The sequence below is a fragment of the Salmo salar genome, chromosome 28 (assembly GCF_965601325.2).
Source record: "Salmo salar chromosome 28, fSalSal1, whole genome shotgun sequence".
Taxonomy (NCBI): domain Eukaryota; kingdom Metazoa; phylum Chordata; class Actinopteri; order Salmoniformes; family Salmonidae; genus Salmo; species Salmo salar.
The window spans coordinates 18,900,785-18,921,410 of NC_138318.1; the positions used below are offsets into that span (position 1 = coordinate 18,900,785).

The 20,626-nt window shown below is 42.0% G+C and overlaps 1 protein-coding gene across 3 annotated transcripts; it reads left to right on the forward strand.

The window, feature by feature from the left end:
• Window positions 1-3,376: 3,376 nt before the first annotated feature.
• Window positions 3,377-6,795, forward strand: rac3b (Rac family small GTPase 3b). 3 transcript variants are annotated; one of them, XM_045710411.2, is made up of 6 exons: window positions 3,377-3,553; window positions 4,754-4,825; window positions 4,982-5,099; window positions 5,358-5,420; window positions 5,893-6,056; window positions 6,591-6,795. In XM_045710411.2, exons 1-6 carry the CDS (start codon window positions 3,519-3,521, stop codon window positions 6,649-6,651), a joined length of 513 nt encoding a protein of 170 aa, XP_045566367.1. In that variant the 5' UTR covers window positions 3,377-3,518; the 3' UTR covers window positions 6,652-6,795. The 3 variants fall into 3 exon arrangements, with proteins under 3 accessions (XP_045566367.1, XP_014035263.1, XP_014035264.1); XM_014179788.3 differs by having other exon boundaries at window positions 5,893-6,052; XM_014179789.3 differs by lacking the exon at window positions 5,358-5,420 and having other exon boundaries at window positions 5,893-6,052.
• The last annotated feature ends 13,831 nt before the right edge of the window (window positions 6,796-20,626 follow it).

The following is a 20,626-nucleotide window of genomic DNA, read 5'->3' on the forward strand; positions in this document are numbered from 1 at the left end:
AAGCCTCTTGGACCTAGACTTGGCGCTCCGGTACCGCTTGCCGTGAGGTAGCAGAGAGAACAGTCTATGACTAGGGTGGGTGGAGTCTAACAGTTTTTAGGGCCTTCCTCTGACACCGCCTGGTACAGAGGTCCTGGATGGCAGGAAGCATGGACGCAGTGATGTACTGGGCCGTTCGCACTACCCTCTTTAGTGCCTTGGGGTTGGAGGCCGAGCAATTGCCGTACCAGGCAGTGATGCAACCAGTCAGGATGCTCTCGATAGTGCAGCTGTAGAACCTTTTGAGGATCTGAGGACCTATGCCAAATCTTTTCAGTCTCCTGAGGGGGAATAGGTTTTGTCGTGCCCTCTTCACGACTGTCTTGGTGTGCTTAGACCATGTTACTTTGTTGGTGATGTCGACGCCAAGGAACTTGAAGCTCTCAACCTACTCCACTGCAACCTCGTCGATGAGAATGGGGGCGTGCTCGGTCCTCTTTTTCCTGTAGTACACAATCATCTACACTGATTAAAGTGGATTTAACAAGTGACATCAATAAGGGATATACCGTTTAAGTCGGCAGTTTACATACACTTAGGTTGGAGTCATTAAAACTCATTTTTCAACCACTCCACAAATTTCTTGTTAACAAACTATAGTTTTGGCAAGTCGGTTAGGACATCTACTTTGTGCATGACACAATTAGTTTTTCCAACAATTGTTTACAGAGAGATTATTTCACTTATAATTCACTGTATCACAATTCCAGTGGGTCAGAAGTTTACATACACTAAGTTGACTGTGCCTTTAAACAGCTTGGAAAATTCCAGAAAATTATATCATGGCTTTAGAAGATTCTGATAGACTAATTGACATCATTTGAGTCAATTGGAGGTGTAGCTGTGGAAGTATTTCTAGGCCTACTTTCAAATTCAGTGCCTCTTTGCTTGACATAATGGGAAAATCAAAAGAAATCAGCCAAGACCTCAGAAAAAGAAATGTAGACCTGGTTCATCCTTGGGAGAAATTTTCAAACGCCTGAAGGTACCACGTTCATCTGTACAAACAATAGTACGCAAGTATAAACACCATGGGACCACGCAGCCGTCATATCCGCTCAGGAAGGAGACACGTTCTGTCTCCTAGAGATGAACGTACCTTGGTGCGAAAAGTGCAAATCAATACCAGAACAACAGCAAAGGACCTTGTGAAGAGGCTGGAGGAAATGGGTACAAAAGTATTTATATCCACAGTAAAACAAGTCCTCAGCAAGGAAGAAGCCACTGCTCCAAAACCGCCATAAAAAATCCAGACTATGGTTTGCAACTGCACATGGGGACAAAGATTGTACTTTTTGGAGAAATGTCCTCTGGTTTGGTGAAACAAAAATAGAATAGAAATGGACAATGACCACAAGCATACTTCCAAAGTTGTGGCAAAATGGCTTAAGGACAACAAAGTCAAGGTATTGGAGTTGCCATCACAAAGCCCTGACCTCAATCCCATAGTAAATTTGTGTGCAGAACTGAAAAAGCGTGTGCGAGGAAGGAGGCCTACAAACCTGACTCAGTTACACCAGCTCTGTCAGGAGGAATGGGCCAAAATTCACCGAACTTATTGTGGGAATCTTGTGGAAGGCTACCTGAAACGTTTGACCCAAGTTAAACAATTTATAGGCAATGCTACCAAATACTAATTGAGTGTATGTAAACTTCTGACCCACTGGGATTGTGATGAAAGAAATAAAAGCTGAAATAAATCATTCTCTCTACTATTATTCTGACATTTCACATTGTTAAAATAAAGTGGTGATCCTAACTGACCTAAAACGGGGAATTTCTACTAGGATTAAATATCATGAATTGTGAAAAACTGAGTTTAAATGTATTTGGCTAAGGTGTAAACTTCCAACATCAACTGTAGCTTTCACTTGGTCAGTGGAAAGAGCAGGTGTTCCTAATGTTTTGCACACTCAGTGTCACTTATGTGTATGAAAGTAGTAAAAGGTTCATGTGGATGCTACCATGATTACAGATAATCCTGAATGATGAGTGAGAAAGTTAAGACTCACAAATCTCATATCCCCCCCCCCCCCCCCCAATATAAAGGCTACCTCCCCTGTCATTGTGAGAGGTTAGCGTGTCTTGGGGGTATGATCTTTGTGCATCTGTAACTTTCTCGCTCATCATTATTCACGATTCATTCAGGATTATCTGTAATCATGGTAGCATCCACATTAATGTAGAAGTGTTTAGAAACATATTCTATTCTTGTTTACAATAAAAGGGACTCAAATGGCACAATACGTTATTTACCATTAATTTCTATTGGGCACAAAATAATGTGAAACACAACCAAAACAAACAGCAAATGCATCCAACAAAAGTGTAGAGTCACATGCTTGATGTAGTCATTGTGTGCTATGAATATGGGACCAAAGGTAATGTGTCACAATAGTTTTGGTCCCCTAAAATGGGGGGACTATGTACAAAAAGTGCTGTAATTTGTAAATGGTTCACCCAATATGGATGTAAATACCCTAAAATTCAATCCGACAGTCTACACATTAACCTCGTCATTGTATACTTTAAATCCCAATACTTTTGGAGCTCAATGTAGACTCAATGTTTGCTAAAATGGGAAGAGGTCTGTCCATGGTAAGGTGTTGCTCTGCTTTCTTGACATCTAAATCAAACAGGCAGGTCCTACAAAACCTAGTTTTGTCGCACCTGGACTACTTCCCAGTTTTGTGGTCCTATGCGACAAAGGACATTCCAGTTGGTCCAGAACAGAGCAGCACGAATTGTACTTAGATGTACACAGATGGGGAATTTCAGTGGTATGCATGTATATCTCCCCTTGCTCAAAATTGAGGAGAGATTGACTGCATCACTACTGGTCTTTGTGCGAGGTGTTGATGGGTTAAAAGTTCCGAACTGTCTTTTCAAGCAGTCGGCACATAGTTCGGACACTCATTGGTACTACACAAGACATGCAGAGGTCTCTTCACATTCCCCAGGTCCAGAACAGAGGCTGGGAAACGCACAGTATTAAATAGAGCCATGACTACATTGAACTCTCTGCCACCCCAGGTAACTCAAGCTAGCAATAAAACCAGATTCAAAAACCAGATAAAAAACACATTATGGGACCAGGGGACTGACACAGACATGTTTATATATTTTGTACTGCATTTTGCTTTGTATTATGTATTGTATTATGTAGTGTTATGTATAGTATGTATTTTATTTGTTGTGTTTTGTTTCCTGTTTGGGCCCCAGGAAGGCAGCGGCTAATTGGGGATACAAAGAAATACTAAGAGAAAGCGGTAAATACAGTTCGGATGGTCACTGGCCCTTTAAATACGCTCGGTCTTTTCCGTTGTTTTCTGGCGCCACTCTTCATCGACCCCTTTCACTGCGGCTCAAAAACTGAGCGGACTGGCCCGCTTCTCATACAAATCACAGCTAGCTTTCATTGTGAAATATAAACAAGAAACATTTCTCTCGGCTTTTTGACACCGCCTGCTCCTTCGCAAATGCAAGCAATTAAATGCGTGGTGGTCGGCGACGGGTAAGAATCTCAATCTCAACGTAGAGATATTTTTCTCATCCTTTCTGTGTGTGTGTGTGATCAGTGATGCGGTCATGGATGGGAGATGCAGTGTGTAGGAAAAGGGGCTGGGGCTCTCTGTTATATGGGAAGTCTTTCTAAGCATTCACTTGGAAAATGCACAGCTAGGTTATAAAAAAACTTATTAAATTCCGTTCATTTGTGGAATGTTTGGAATAATATGTGGGATGTGTAAAATGTACAGTTTTGTATTTTTACGCTGAGAAAACGCCCAGGCTGTAGCGATGCTATGGGAAACACCTACTCGCGTCGTAGGCCGTCGGAATTAGGCTTCATCAGTGACGATGCGGGCTAAGGAATCTCTAGGCGTTGTTTTATAAGAATCTTAATGTACAGACGTTTTTTTTTTTACCATGTGTGATAATATAAATTATCTATACAGTTATAGTTTTGACTGCCTTCATGCACGATCCATAATTAACTACCACGCATAATAAATGCATTTACAGTATTTGGGGGTTTGGTATGAAAAACAGCTAATTGTATAGTAGGCCTATGTAGTTATTTTACTATAGAAAGAATTCATCCTGTATCTTAGTTTGTCTGTACTAGGCTAAATGTTGATATCTACAGTGCCCTACTAATGCCAAATCCCTTCAGGAGGATTTCTGATGACTAGGGGTCATTAATCAATTAATGACATCAGTGCATTAGCATAATGTGTTAAAATTGCATCTGCTAATCAGTCATTCCCAGAGCAACCAAAATACTTTTAGTGGCCTGCGCTCACAAAAAACTATTTTTCATTACCCCTCCCTCTTCCTATTCAAACACACACACACATTCTAACGCACACCATTCACCCCCTACTATGCCATGCAACCATCAATCTGTTCATATAATTTTGGCATACAGGACACACATAATCACACACACACACACACCACTGTCACCAACCCTTCCTGTATTGTGTGTTTGTCGATAACAGGGATGGGGGCAGTAGGGCGTGAGGGTGGTAGTATGTCCCCCAGGCAAAGTGAATGTAGGCCAGTGTCTGTGTGACACTTAAACTGAAAGAGAAGGGCAGAACCACACACACACGCAGAGTATCAGCCTACCTACCTCAGCAGCATTTATTTGTCTCGTTATTAGACTTGTGTTTTTCTATAGCAGTGAGTAAGAACCGAATCTCTCTCACAGGGCCGTAGGTAAGACCTGTCTGCTGATCAGCTACACCACCAATGCCTTCCCCGGAGAGTACATACCCACTGTGTGAGTACACACACACACACACACACACACACACATGGATGTGACTGAGTGGTGACTGAGTGTCTGCTTTCCTCTATGTAGTGTTTGTGTTTCTGACAAGTATACTTTACAGAGAGCGGGCATTCAGAGATAAAGATATTTTCCCTATCTCTCTAGCTTTGACAACTACTCTGCCAATGTGATGGTAGATGGGAAACCAGTGAATCTGGGTCTATGGGATACAGCAGGACAGGAAGACTACGACAGACTCCGACCACTGTCCTATCCACAGACGGTAACACACACACACACACACACACACACACACACACACACACACACACACACACACACACACACCACACACACACACACACACACACACACACACACACACAAAACCCATTACATTTCTGTGAAGGATTGATTTGCAATCTACTATTCCGCAGCAGAGCTTTTCTTCCAGTCTGTCCCATGTGGAGTCAGGTGATTCCGTGGTTGGTTGATCTCAGTGGTTTCACCCTAAGGTCTGTCTCTCTATGGTTCTCCCCAGGATGTGTTCTTGATATGCTTCTCCTTGGTCAGCCCGGCCTCCTTTGAGAACGTCCGAGCTAAGGTCAGTACTGAACCTTCCTGCTCACAGACACAGGAACAGGGGACCTGCCGAGCCTGACCTAAAGAAGCACATCTATAGCTCTCCCTGGTTCATGTTCTGTAGCTACAGTCCTGCTTATAGAGAGAGAGAGTTTGGCTATTGTGGTTTCAACCCAAAAGCATTACAATGCTCTTAGATGACATCACACACCTTTCTGTTTGTCAAACTCTCTCTCTCTATATGACTCTGGTTCAAAATGAAGATTCACTAATTGGGATGTTGTGTTTTTAAAGGATGGGTGAGGTTTTTTCAACAGTGCCTAATTGTGTTCTATTTTATTATACTATTCTGCTCCACTCTAGCCATAATAGTCCTATAATCCACCTATGGCCCTACAGACTAGATTAGAGGTTTTATTTCAATAGCTCTGTTCCACCCAGCCTTGCTCTCCATCTTTGACTTTTGACCTAATGACCTTTACCCTCTGTCTCAGTGGTACCCTGAAGTGAGACACCACTGCCCCAACACCCCCATTATCCTGGTGGGCACCAAGCTGGATCTGAGAGATGACAAGGACACCATCGAAAGGCTGAGGGACAAGAAGCTGTCCCCCATCACCTACCCCCAGGGCCTGGCCATGGCACGGGAGATAGGTCAGTCTGTGTGGGTGTGGGTGTCTGCCCATCCATGCCCACATTGAAGAGCCATTGGTGGTGGTCTTGGCAGATTTGGATTCTGTTGTTGTTAATACGCTATGCAAGTGATGTGTGGTTTTCCAGGAAGTAGCCTTGTAGTTTTTTTAAACTTTTGTAGGCTTTTTGAATGGTCTTCAGGGCAAAAACGTAATAAAAGGCATCTGGTAGAAGTAAATTCATCAACTAACACAAATATAATTTTATGTATATATCTTAAATGACCGTGTTTTCACGAATTTCATGATATAATCGTGAAGCCCATTCAAAAGATTAGGGGACATGATACGGAAGGAAAGCAGAAGGGGTGGTTACTTTCACAGGGTTTTGCTCTAAGCAGGAAGTGACCCGCTGTGTGAGATGATGTCATATTGCTGAGTCTGGGATAGTGCGAGATTGTCAATTAAGCCCTTTATCTACTTACCCAGAGTCAGATGTTTTTTTGCTCTATGTTTATAGATGTGAAATAAACGTGTTGTTGTTTGTGTGTGGTGGTCAGGTGCTGTGAAGTACCTGGAGTGCTCTGCCCTGACCCAGCGAGGTTTGAAGACTGTGTTTGACGAGGCCATCCGCGCCGTGCTCTGCCCACCACCCGTCAAGAAGAGGGGCAAGAGGTGCACCGTGTTCTGAGGGCTCTCATTGGTCCAGGAGAAACAGCCAACATGGCGGCCATTGTCATGATGATACGTCTGGTACTACTAAAACATCACCATAATGACCACTACTTCTCTTCGGGACGAATCTTGACATGAGACACCACGTAACGGCAATTTAACTGATGTTTGTGTAAATAACACATTCATGTCAATGGAATATTTGATCTTAAGTTAGGATTCGGCCCTAAGAGAAAGAGAATTACTGGACTTTTTTTTTTTACAGTGGGAAAACGATTTGATCTGGTATAAAGATATGCGTCGTCAAGTTTCCATTTGTTTGTTTTCCACAGAGGAAAGCACTCCTCTGTGGACAGTTAAAGTGTCTACTCTCACTCATACAACCCTCCTCCCTCTCAGTCTTGTTTGCTTGAGTTGATACAGCACTCAAAACAGCCTGTACTGTGAATATGTGGCTCTGGGTTGAAGTTGCCCTTAGGTACAGTTCTAGGATCAGCGTACCCACCTCAAATCCTAACCTTCACCATTACGGGGAGAAAAAAACACAAAACTGACCTTAGATCAGTGTTTAGGGTCAATTTCACCCTACTCTGTGAAGTGAATAATGTGATAAACAGACAAGCATGCCAAAAGTGGGAGCTGTACAACCTTGCTTCCTAAGTAATGCCTCTGATGGAGGTGCCTGCATGGGTCTAAACAATCTGTCTTCATTTTCCCAACGTCCTTTGTATATGTTCATTTGCGCGTGTGTGCGTGGGTGTGGGTGTGTGTGTGTGTGTGTTCGCATGTCACTGTATGTGTGAGAGAGTAAAGTTTCAAGCAGTGTCAAGTTTTTGGTACTATTTCGTATTGTAGTGATACACAAGACTTTGCAACAAACTGTCGCCTCAAAAAAAGAAAAGAAAAGAAAAGGGAAATGGACGATCACAACCGTGGTCTGTTTTATGTGTTACCCAAACTAAGTCTAGTAATGTTAAAAAAAAATAATAACTTTGGAGGAGGAATTCATTATGGATATATCTATTTATTATGTACCTGAATATTTAACTCTTTAATTCCAGACAATTCAAAATAAAAGGATAATAGTAACTCACTTTGAATCTAGGAGGTATCATATTGCAAAAATATATAATTAATTAACCAGTGCATTTCTGTGGTTGTTGTGGACCTGCAGTATAACTGTATGTCCCACTCTGGTGGTGAGATACAGAACTGCAGTCTTCTCTGTCATGACGTTTTTGGTTGGCATAGCAATTGTGTGGTTGAATAATGTGTCTCTGAGCCTGTCCAAGGTGTCAATATACTGGCTTTGGGTAGAAGTTTTCCTCAGGCACAGATCTAGGATCAGCTTACCATTACTCAATCCTAACCTTAACCATTAGGGGGATTTGCAAAACTGGTCTTAGATCAGTGTCTAGTGGTAACTTCATCCTATTCCTCAATACTGTAGATCAGATTTCTGAAAAGCTACTAAAACTACTACTGCATGGATATGAACTGGTGATTCGTGCCCATTGTTATTAAGAAGGAAGCTTTTTTTAATGCACTGGCAATGTACTGTAAGATGACTTGTATAATGGTTTAATTGTTTGTCTTATTTTTTATGACTTCACATGTCAGTGTCGTGATATCTTTCAATTTTGTATAATAAATACAAATGTATATGTAACAGGTTTTTGTGTCAAATGTCCTGAAGTGTACTAGTGTCTAAATTATTTTACCATTCTTTGCAATGTGTGTGTGGGTTTTCATCTTCAGCAAGACACCACATCTCCCTGCTCCCAGACCAATGTGATTGCTTTCTGTCAAGATGAAGTTCAAGTCTGGTTCTTCTGCATTCTTAAAATTTTCTCATTCTGATTAATGGAGGCATGACTCCAGTCCAAATACTCCACTCGTCCCCTATCACATCCATCGGTTGTCCAATCACAGCCACTCTCCTCTTGGTCTTGGTCCAACACCACACCTTGTACAGGTACAGAGTAAACATACACAACCAGTACATTCTCCCTCTTAGAAACATCAATACTTCTAGAGAAACAATACTGATCGCTTATACTCTGCAGCTCAGTCTGTTAGTGTCAGCTCCAACATGGCAACATCTGTGGATCCTATTAGTTGTCAGATCTGCTGTAGGATCATGTGGCTTTTCCTTGTGGACACAGCTACTGTATAGGCCGAAATGAACGACTGCTTTGACCAGGACTATCATAACCCTAAACCTCAACTACATCTCGTAATGAAAAATGTGGAAATTGAGAAAGTTGAGGTGATTAAACTGCTTGGTTACCCTGGATTGTAAACTGTCATGGTCAAAACATATTGATACAACAGTAGCGAAGATGGGGATAAGTCTGTCTATAATAAAGTGCTGCTCTGCCTTAACAACACTATCAGCAAGGCAGGTCCTACAAGCCCTGGTTTTGTTGCACCTGGACTACTGTTTAGTAGTGTGGTCAGGTGCCACAAAGAGGCTCTTGGGAAAATTGCAGTTGGCTCAGAACAGGGCAGCACGGCTGGCCCTTAAAAGTACACGGAGAGTTAACATTAATGACATGCATGTCAATCTCTCATGGCTCAAAGTAGAGGAGAGATTGACTTTATCACTACTTGTTTTCGTAAGAGGTGTTGACAAGCTGAACGTACCGAGCTGTCTGTTTAAACTACTAGCACACAGCTCGGACACCCATGCATAACCCACAAGACATGCCACCAGAGGTCTCTTCACAATCCCAAGTCCAGAACAGACTATGGGAGGCGCACAGTACAGGGGCGAAAATCTGATATCAACTTTGGAGGGGACAATTACATTACATTTTCTCAAGAGCAATTCCTGAGGGGGACACCAAAAGTAGTGCTGTAACACATAGCCTACGTTTAATATGGTAAATGTATATTGAGGAACCAAAGAAATAAGGTGTTTGCCGTACTCCTAACTACCGGTACCCAAAACTACACAACTAATCACAACAGCAATACCATTGCCTTTAACAAATCTTAGTTCAGTCACCAGTTTAAGTTGAGAGTGGGGGTATCCATGGCATTTTCCAATTATGTTCCTATTTTACAAGTCAAAAAAATTGAGAACCTTTCATAATGTTGCCAAACAAAGACTCAACAAACTTACCTGAGACTCCCTGTCTCTGCCAGTCTGTCCCTGCATATCTGTCGTCAACTCTGCTGTCTGTGTGCCATCTGTTGCCTGCTCTGCCTAGTGACATCATTGTGAAACATTTCCATTAGAATTTCATTTCTTTCTTATGAACATTTTATCAACTAGTCTTTGAGATATTAGGCTACTAGGGTTCTTACTTTGCGTTTTGGTGTACTGAAAAATACTCTGATGTCCGTCTTTTTTCTGCCATTTGTCTGCCATTTTTCTACCTGGTTGGCTACACACACACACAGTGTGTAGGTTATTTACAGTAGGAGATGGGCTTCTATCATCTTATCTTCTATCATTCTATATGGGCTTCGATCTAAAAGGTAGCCAGCAAATGTGAAACGGATTGCAGTGACAAGAGTTGACAGCTGTATGAGTTCACCATTTACACAACATATGCTGCAACCTTTTGTAATTTTAATCGTTTGTTTCATATTGGCTGGCTTCTAACAATAGCTGAATTTGCAAAGCTAGCGAGCACCAATTCAGTGGTGTTTGCTATAATCTTTGCTACCCGGGTTAAATAAAGGTGAAATAAAATATATAAATAAAAGTTCCCTTGCGACAATTTAGCTTTTGCAACGAGACCATTAAATATATTTAAAACAATGGCAGAAGAGAGTGTAGTTCTGTTCAGTTTATCGCTAACCTTATCACAGGGACTTTGAAGCACTAACTTACATGCATGCTGATCTTGGAATAAATTGACGATAGCAAAAGATTCCATCTTTGACGACGCCACATAAATGGAATAGGTACTAGCTAGCTTAATAGTTAATATTTGCGCGCTAGCTCTGCATATTCAGCTAGTGTGTGTGCGCGATTGACTGGATTAACCTCACGTCAGTTACGTGCATTGAGTGCCTTTCAGACAGTAGATACGACCTCTACGTTACCTCACAAGCTAAGGAACTGGCAGTGGATCAAACCATTGTGAGGCAAAGGGTGGGAGGGTCGCAATCTGTTGAAACTTAAAAACGAGCTATTAAGTGTCTATAATCAGCACAATTGCTTTCATTGCGTATTATTAATATTATTTAAATTACATAGTTATGTTTCAGTGATATATTGGGGGGGACAAATCATATTTTTCCCAGGATGGGGGGGTCGTGTCCCCCCCGTCCCCCCTGGGATTTCCGCCCCTGGCACAGTACTACATAGAGCCATGACTACATGGAACTCTATTCCACATCAGGTAACTGATGCAAGCAGTAGAATCAGATTTAAAAAGCAGGTAAAAATACACCTTATGGAACGGCGGGGATTGTGAAGTAACACAAACATAAGCACAGACACATGCATACACACACATGATAACATACGCACTATATACACACGTACACATGGATTTTGAGTTGTAGATATGTGGTAGTGGAGTATGGGCCTGAGGGCACACACTTAGTGTGTTGTGAATTCTGTAATGAATTCTGTAATGAATGTATTGAATTCTGTAATGAATGTATTGTAATATTTTTTACATTGTATAACTGCCTTGATTCTGCCGGACCCCAGGAAGAGTGCCTTGGCAGCAGCTAATGGGGATCCATAATAAATGCAAGTACAAATAGAGCTGCCCCCAGTGCAGACAGACCTTCATCCCTAGGCCTGTTCTAAACAGAAATACTAATGGCTGAATTGGTGGAGAATCTGAAGAAGACAGGACTCCAGGCTGCTCCTCCTGCTCACTATTACGCTGGACCTGGAGATGTGGCATGTGACTCCTATAGTGGGATAAAACTCAATGCTTTCAAGTCCTGTCTGGTGCGTCTGGCCTCTTTCTGTGAGACTCACCTCCAGCATCACTATGAAACTCTTGCCTTTAAGAAGCACAAGCTGGTCCAAGCCTCCACACAACAAAAATCACTGAAGCTGGAGGCTCATATCTCCCTCACTAACTTTAAGCATCAGCTGTCAGAGCAGCTCATAGATCATTCCACCTGTACATAGCCCATCTGTAAATAGCCCATCCAACTACCTCATCCCCATATTATTATTTTTTTTGTTCCTTTGCACCCCTTTGCACATTAATCTTCTGCACATCTATCACTCCAGTGTTGAATTGCTATATTGTAATTACTTAGCCAATACGGCCTATTTATTGCCTTACCTGCCTAATCTTACCTCATTTGCACACACTGTATATAGATTTTTTCCTATTGTGTTATTGACTGTACGTTTGTTTATTCCATGTGTAACTTTGTGTTGTTGTTTGTGTCGCACTGCTTTGCTTTATCTTGGCCAGGTCGCAGTTGTAAATGAGAACTTGTTCTCAACTGGACTACCTGGTTAAATAAAGGTGAAATAAAAAATAAAATAAAAATAAACAACTACAGGAGAAGATCTGCTCTCGTCATGACAAACTGCTGGATATTTACTGCTGCAACGATCAGCAGTTTATCTGTTATCTGTGTACAATGGATGAACATAAAGGCCATGATACAGTCCTAGCTGAATCAGAAAGGACTGAGAGACAGGTAAGGACAAAACTCATTATTACTGTTGCTGCTTATTCACATTATTACTGTGGACATTTTGAAACTAGTAGTCACTTTCTGTATGACAATAAAAAGAACAATGGATAAGATAATTAAGATAATGAAATCTATTCTGGAGGGAAAGCGATAAGAAAGAGGTGAATCATCACATTGTTACTGAAGTACTTTCAGTTATGGGTTTTTTCAGTAACTTTGCCACATTTTCCTGATGTAAGTGGTATATTTTCAAAACTCTAAACTGATAACACTTGTAATGCCCACTATCTTATGTTCAGAACCTATGATTGTGCATTCATTGGGGTTTCACACATCTTTCACCCTTGAGTCCTTCACCCAAATCTACTTTTTTCGTAAAATACCATGAGAACATTTAGTTTTATCACCAATACAACAGATTGGTGATAAGATACCAAAAAAGACAAAACTGTTATTTTTTTAAGTGTTGGTTAGAAAGACTAATAGAGGGTAGATATACTTTTCCATATAAACTCAGCAAAAAAAGAAACATCCCTTTTCAGGACACTGTCTTTCAAAGATAATTTGTAAAAATCCAAATAACTTCACAGATCTTCATTGTAAAGGGTTTAAACACTGTTTCCCATGCTTGTTCGATGAACCATAAACATTTAAGGAACATGCATCTGTGGAATGGTCGTTAAGACACTAATAGCTTCAGACGGTAGGCAATTAAGGTCACAGTTATGAAAACTTAGGACACTAAAGAGGACTTTCTACTGACTCTGAAAAACACCAAAAGAAAGATGCCCAGGGTCCCTGCTCATCTGCGTGAACGTGCCTTAGGCATGCTGCAAGGAGGCATGAGGACTGCAAATGTGGCCAGGGCAATAAATTGCAATGTCTGTACTGTGAGATGCCTAAGACAGCGCTAGGACAGCTGATCGTCCTCGCAGTGGCAGACCACGCGTAACAACACCTGCACAGGATCGGTACATCCGAACATCAGACCTGCGGGACAGATGGCAACAACAACTGCCCGAGTTACACCAGGAATGCACAATCCCTCCATCAGTGCTCAGACTGACCGCAATAGGCTGAGAGAGGCTGGACTGAGGGCTTGTAGGCCTGTTGTAAGGCAGGTCCTCACCAGACATCACCGGCAACAACGTCGCCTATGGGCACAAACCCACCGTCGCTGGACCAGACAGGACTGGCAAAAAGTGCTCTTCTCTGACGAGTCACGGTTTTGTCTCACCAGGGGTGATGGTCGGATTCGCATTTATCGTTGAAGGAATGAGCGTTACACCGAGGCCTGTACTCTGGAGTGGGATCGATTTGGAGGTGGAGGGTCCGTCATGGTCTGGGGCGGTGTGTCACAGCATCATCGGATTGAGCTTGTTGTCATTGCAGGCAATCTCAACGCTGTGCGTTACAGGGAAGACATCCTCCTCCCTCATGTGCTACCCTTCCTGCAGGCTCATCCTGACATGACCCTCCAGTATGACAATGCCACCAGCCATACTGCTCGTTCTGTGCGTGATTTCCTGCAAGACAGGAATGTCAGTGTTCTGCCATGGCCAGCAAAGAGCCCGGATCTCAATCCCATTGAGCACGTCTGGGACCTGCTGGATCGGAGGGTGAGGGCTAGGGCCATTCCCCCCAGAAATGCCCGGGAACTTGCAGGTGCCTTAGTGGAAGAGTGGGGTAACATCTCCTAGCAAGAACTGGCAAATCTGGTGCAGTCCATGAAGAGGAGGTGCACTGCAGTACTTAATGCAGCTGGTGGCCACACCAGATACTGACTGTTACTTTTGATTTTGACCCCCTCCTTTGTTCGGGGACACATTATTCCATTTCTGTTAGTCACATGTCTGTGGAACTTGTTCAGTTCATGTCTCATTTGTTGAATCTCGTTATGTTCATATAAATATTTACACATTAAGCTTGCTGAAAATAAACGGAGTTGACATTTCTTTTTTGCTGAGTTTAGTATATGATTTAAACTTGACATGCACAATTGTTTTAATCATTTGTATCCATTGGCAGGTTGTGAGCATGTTGAGAAATATGTCAGTCTTACAATTTCATTATCTGTATACAGAACATACATAGGACAAAACATCACAAATCGGGTACTGTAAAGCAGTTGGCTACCGTAAAAACGTTGCATGGTGTTATATGCCATTTCTGCCCCATGCAACATTGTAAAAGATCACCTTTGTCATTTAACTCTGAAAGTGTAAAATATACACTATTTTCAGCGAACATATGAGTCCCACTATGCTGGTGATAAATAACACTTTTGAATGCGTAATTTATTTATTTAGTTCCCCATTTTACTCTTAAAGTGTTCAAATGAACTTGATTGTGGTATTTGTTTCCATAGCTCTACTGTAGAGTAATACGCAACACCTACAGTGTCAAACATAACACTTGATTTAGAGTAAACTGGACTCTCTTTGCTTAGTGCTGACTCTGTTACACTTTCTCAGTGTAAGAAATGAACACACGTAGTGTTACAGTAAATCATTTTGGGGCTTTGTTTTAACAATGTATGGTGTAAAGCAAGGGTGTCAAACTCAATCAGTGCAAGGGCCATATTGAAAAAATTTGAATTTGCGGGCCAGACATAGCCTATTATGTTTGTTTTTACAAAACAACGTGCACACAACTGGCCCAAACTGGCCATTGTTTTATTAAATAAATATGGCCCTTTCAATACATAGGATGCTGTATATAACATTTTAACATATTAAAACAAAAGAGATACTTAATATCTGTCCAGCCTTAGCTGCTATGCATAATAAGCTGTGACCATGTAATAACTCAAAATATGTATTTTTTTAGCTAGGTTGTTATAACATTTAAACTTAAAACATGCTTTAAAAAAATTGCGCTGCTGGATCACTAGTGCGGTTGAATGCAGTATTGCTGTATGGCACTCTAATGTACTTGCCCTCTTGCTCAGTTGTGCACTGGGGCTTCCCACTCCTCTTTCTATTCTGGTTAGAGCCAGTTTGCGCTGTTCTGTGAAGGGAGTAGTACACAGCGTTGTACGAGATCTTCAGTTGCTTGCCAATTTCTCACATGGAATAGTCTTCATTTCACAGGACAAGAATAGACTGACGAGTTTCAGAAGAAAGGTCTTTGTTTCTGGCCATTTTGAGCCTGTAATCGAACCAGCAAATGCTGATGCTCCAGATACTCAACTAGTCTAAAGAAGGCCAGTTTTGTTGCTTCTATAACCAGCACAACAGTTTTCAGCTGTGCTAACATAAATGCAAAAGGGTATTCTAATGATCAATTAACCTTTTAAAGTTATAAATTAATACAACATGCCATTATAACACAGGAGTGACAGTTGCTGATTTGTTAAATTTAACTAGGCAAGTCAGTTAAGAACAAATTCTTATTTTCAATGACGGCCTAGGATCAGTGGGTTAACTGCCTCGTTCAGGGGCAAAACGACAGATTTGTACTTTGTCAGCTCGGGGATTTTATCTTGCAACCTTTCGGTTACTAGTCCAATGCTCTAACCACTAGGCTACGCTGCCGCTATTGATAATGGGCCTCTGTACGCCTATGTAGATATTCCATTACAAATCTGCCATTTCCAGCTACAATAGTCATTTACAACATTAACAATGTCGACACTGTATTTCTGATCAATTTGATGTCATTTTAAATGGACAAAAAATGTGCTTTTCTTTCAAAAACAAGGAAATGTCTAAGTGACCCCAAACTTTTCAACAGTAGTGTATGTTAATTAATAAATACAAAATGTTGTACTGTATTATATCTATCCTACCCTGCCTTTCTAAGGTCTTCGAAAGCCAAGTCAACAAACAGATTACCGACCATTTCGAATCCCACCGCACCTTCTCCGCTATACAATCTGGTTTCAGAGCTGGTCATGGGTGCACCTCAGCCACGCTCAAGGTCCTAAACGATATCGTAACCGCCATCGATAAGAAACAATACTGTGCTGCCGTATTCATTGACCTGGCCAAGGCTTTCGACTCTGTCAATCACCACATCCTCATCGGCAGACTCAATAGCCTTGGTTTCTCAAATGATTGCCTCGCCTGGTTCACCAACTACTTCTCTGATAGAGTTCAATGTGTTAAATCGGATGGCCTGTTGTCCGGGCCTCTGGTAGTCTCTATTGGGGTGCCACAGGGTTCAATTCTTGGGCCAACTCTTTTCTCTGTATACATCAATGATATCGCTCTTGCTGCTGGTGAGTCTCTGATCCACCTCTACGCAGACGACACCATTCTGTATATTTCTGACCCTTCTTTGGACACTGTGTTAACAACCCTCCAGACGAGCTTCAATGCCATACAACTCTCCTTCCGTGGCCTCCAACTGCTCTTAAAACAAGTAAAACTAAATGCATGCTCTTCAACCGATCGCTGCCTGCACCTGCCCGCCCATCCAGCATCACTACTCTGGACGGTTCTGACTTAGAATATGTGGACAACTACAAATACCTAGATGTCTAGTTAGACTGTAAGCACTCCTTCCAGACTCACATCAAACATCTCCAATCCAAAGTTAAATCTAGAATTGGCTTCCTATTTCGCAACAAAGCATCCTTCACTCATGCTGCCAAACATACCCTCGTAAAACTGACCATACTACCAATCCTCGACTTCGGCGATGTAATTTACAAAATAGCCTCCAATACCCTACTCAATAAACTGGATGCAGTCTATCACAGTGCCATCCGTTTTGTCACCAAAGCCCCATATACTACCCACCACTGCAACCTGTATGCTCTCGTTGGCTGGCCCTCGCTTCATACTCATCACCAAACCCTGGCTCCAGGTCATCTACAAGACCCTGCTAGGTAAGGTCCCCCCTTATCTCCGCTCACTGGTCACCATAGCAGCACCCACCTGTAGCACGCGCTCCAGCAGGTATACCTCTCTGGTCACCCCCAAAGCCAATTCCTCCTTTGGCCATCTCTCCTTCCAGTTCTCTGCTGCCAATGACTGGAATGAACTACAAAAATCTCTGAAACTGGAAACACTTATCTCCCTCACTAGCTTTAAGCACCAGCTGTCAGAGCAGCTCACAGATCACTGCACCTGTACATAGCCCATCTATAATTTAGCCCATACAACTACCACTTCCCCTACTGTATTTATTTATTTTGCTCCTTTGCACCCCATTATTTCTATTTCTACTTTGCACTTTCTTCCACTGCAAATCTACCATTCCAGTGTTTTACTTGCTATATTGTATTTACTTTGCCACCATGGCCTTTTTTGCCTTCACCTCCCTTATCTCACCTCATTTGCTCACATTGTATATAGACTTATTTTTCTACTGTATTATTGACTGTATGTTTGTTTTACTCCATGTGTAACTCTGTGTTGTTGTATGTGTCGAACTGCTTTGCTTTATCTTGGCCAGGTCGCAATTGTAAATGCGAACTTGTTCTCAACTTGCCTACCTGGTTAAATAAAGGTGAAAAAATAAATAAAATAAAAAATATAATTGTGTTTTGTAAACACATTTGTTTGTCTCATCATACTACAGTTGATGTCGGAAGTCTACATACACCTTAGCCTAACGCATTTAAACTCAGTTTTTCACAATTCCTAACATTTAATCATAGTAAAAATTCCCTGTCTTAGGTCAGTTAGGATCACCACTTTATTTTAAGAATGTGAAATGTCAGAATAAAAGTAGAGAGTGATTTATTTCAGCTTTTATTTCTTTCATCACATTCCCAGTGGGTCAGAAGTTTACATACACTCAATTAGTATTTGGTAGCATTGCCTCTAAATTGTTTAACTTCAGTCAAACGTTTCGGGTAGCCTTCCACAAGCTTCCCACAATAAGTTGGGTGAATTTTGGCCCATTCCTCCTGACAGAGCTGGTGTAACTGAGTCAGGTTTGTAGGCCTCCTTGCTCGCACACGCTTTTTCTGTTCTGCCCACAAATTTTCTATAGGATTGAGGTCAGGGATTTCTGATGGCCACTCCAATACCTTGAATTTGTTGTCCTTAAGCCATTTTGCCACAACTTTGGAAGTATGCTTGGGGTCATTGTCCATTTGGAAGATCCATTTGCGACCAAGCTTTAACTTCCTGACTGATGTCTTGAGATGTTGCTTCAATATATGCAATTAATTTTCCATCCTCATGATGACATCTATTTTGTGAAGTGCACCAGTCCCTCCTGCAGCAAAGCACAGCCACAACATGATGCTGCCACCCCCGTGCTTCACGGTTGGGATGGTGTTCTTTGGCTTGTTCTTTGGCTTACTACCCTTCTTTGGCTTGCTACCCTTTTTCCTCCAAACATAACGATGGTCATTATGACCAAACAGTTTCATCAGACCAGAGGACATTTCTGCAAAAAGTACAATCTTTGTCCCCATGTGCAGTTGCAAACCATAGTCTGGCTTTATTAATGCCAGTTTTGGAGCAGTGGCTTCTTCCTTGCTGAGCGGCCTTTCAGGTTATGTCGATATAGGACTTGTTTTACTGTGGATAAAGATACTTTTGTACCTGTTTCCTCCAGCATCTTCACAAGATCCTTTGCTGTTGTTCTGGGATTGATTTGCACCTTTCGCACCGTAGTACGTTCATCTCTAGGAGACAGAACGCGTCTCCTTTCTGAGCGGTATGACGGCTGCGTGGTCCCATGGTGTTTATACTTGCGTACTATTGTTTGTACAGATGAAGGTGGTACCTTCAGGCATTTGGAAATTGCTCCCAAGGATGAGCCAGACTTGTGGAGGTCTACAATTTTTATTCTGATGTCTTGGCTGATTTCTTTTGATTTTCCCATGACGTCAAGCAAAGAGGCACTGAGTTTGAAGGTAGGCCTTGAAAAACATCCACAGGTACACTTCCAATTGACTCAAATGATGTAAATTAGCCTATCAGAAGCTTCGAAAGCATGACATAATTTTCTAGAATTTTCCAAGCTGTTTAAAGGCACAGTAAACTTAGTGTATGCAAACTTGAATTGTGATACAGTGAATTATAAATGAAATAATCAGTCTGTAAACAATTGTTGGAAAAGTTACTCGTGTCATGCACAAAGTAGATGTCCTAACTGACTTGCCAAAACTATAGTTTGTTAACAAGAAATTTGTGGAGTGGTTGAAAAACGAGTTTTAATGACTTCAACCTAAGTGTATGTAAACTTCTGACTTCAACTGTACAGTCGTTGCCAAAAGTTTTGAGAACGACACAAATATTAATTTCCACAAAGTTTGCTCCTTCAGTGTCTTTAGATATTTTTGTCAGATGTTACTATGGAATACTGAAGTATAATTACAAACATTTCATAAGTGTCAAAGGCTTTTATTGACAATTATATGAAGTTGATGCAAAGAGTCAATATTTGCAGTGCTGACACTTCTTTTTCAACACCTCTGCAATCCGCCCTGGCATGCTGTCAATTAACTTCTGGCCCACATCCTGACTGATGGCAACCCATTCTTGCAAAATCAATGCTTGGAGTTTGTCAGAATTTGTGGGTTTTTGTTTGTCCACCCGCCTCCTGAGGATTGGCCACAAGTTCTCAATGGGATTAAGGTCTGGGGAGTTTCCTGGCCATGGACCCAAAATATCGATGTTCTGTTCCCCGAGCCACTTAGTTATCACGTTTGCCTTATGGCAAGGCGCTCCATCATGCTGGAAAAGGCATTGTTTGTCACCAAACTGTTCCTGGATGGTTGGGAAAAGTTGCTTTCGGAGGATGTGTTGGTACCATTCTTTATTCATGGCTGTGTTCTTAGGCAAACTTGTGAGTGAGCCCACTCCCTTGGCTGAGAAGCAACCCCACACATGAATGGTCTCAGGATGCTTTACTGTTGGCATGACACAGGACTGATGGTAGCGCTCACCTTGTCTTCTCCGGACAAGCTTTTTTCCGGATGCCCCAAACAATCGGAAAGGGGATTCATCAGAGAAAATTACTTTACCCCAGTCCTCAGCAGTCCAATCCCTGTACCTTTTGCAGAATATCAGTCTATCCCTGATGTTTTTCCTGTAGAGAAGTGGCTTCTTTGCTGCCCTTCCTGACACCAAGCCATCCTCCAAGTCTTTGCCTCACCGTGCGTGCAGATGCACTCACACCTGCCTGCTACCATTCCTGAGCAAGCTCTGTACTCGTGGTGCCCCGATCCCGCAGCTGAATCAACTTTAGGAGACGGTCCTGGCGCTTGCTGGACTTTCTTGGGCGCCCTGAAGCCTTCTTCACAACAACTGAACCGCTCTCCTTGAAGTTCTTGATGATCCGATAAATGGTTGATTTAGGTGCAATCTCACTGGCAGCA

Coding starts and splice junctions, on each gene's coding strand:
- rac3b (XM_014179788.3), top strand. CDS start 3,519: ATGCAAGCAATTAAATGCGTGGTGGTCGGCGACGG. Junction 3,554..4,753: donor TGCGTGGTGGTCGGCGACGG/GTAAGAATCTCA, acceptor TCTCTCTCACAG/GGCCGTAGGTAAGACCTGTC. Junction 4,826..4,981: donor GGAGAGTACATACCCACTGT/GTGAGTACACAC, acceptor CTATCTCTCTAG/CTTTGACAACTACTCTGCCA.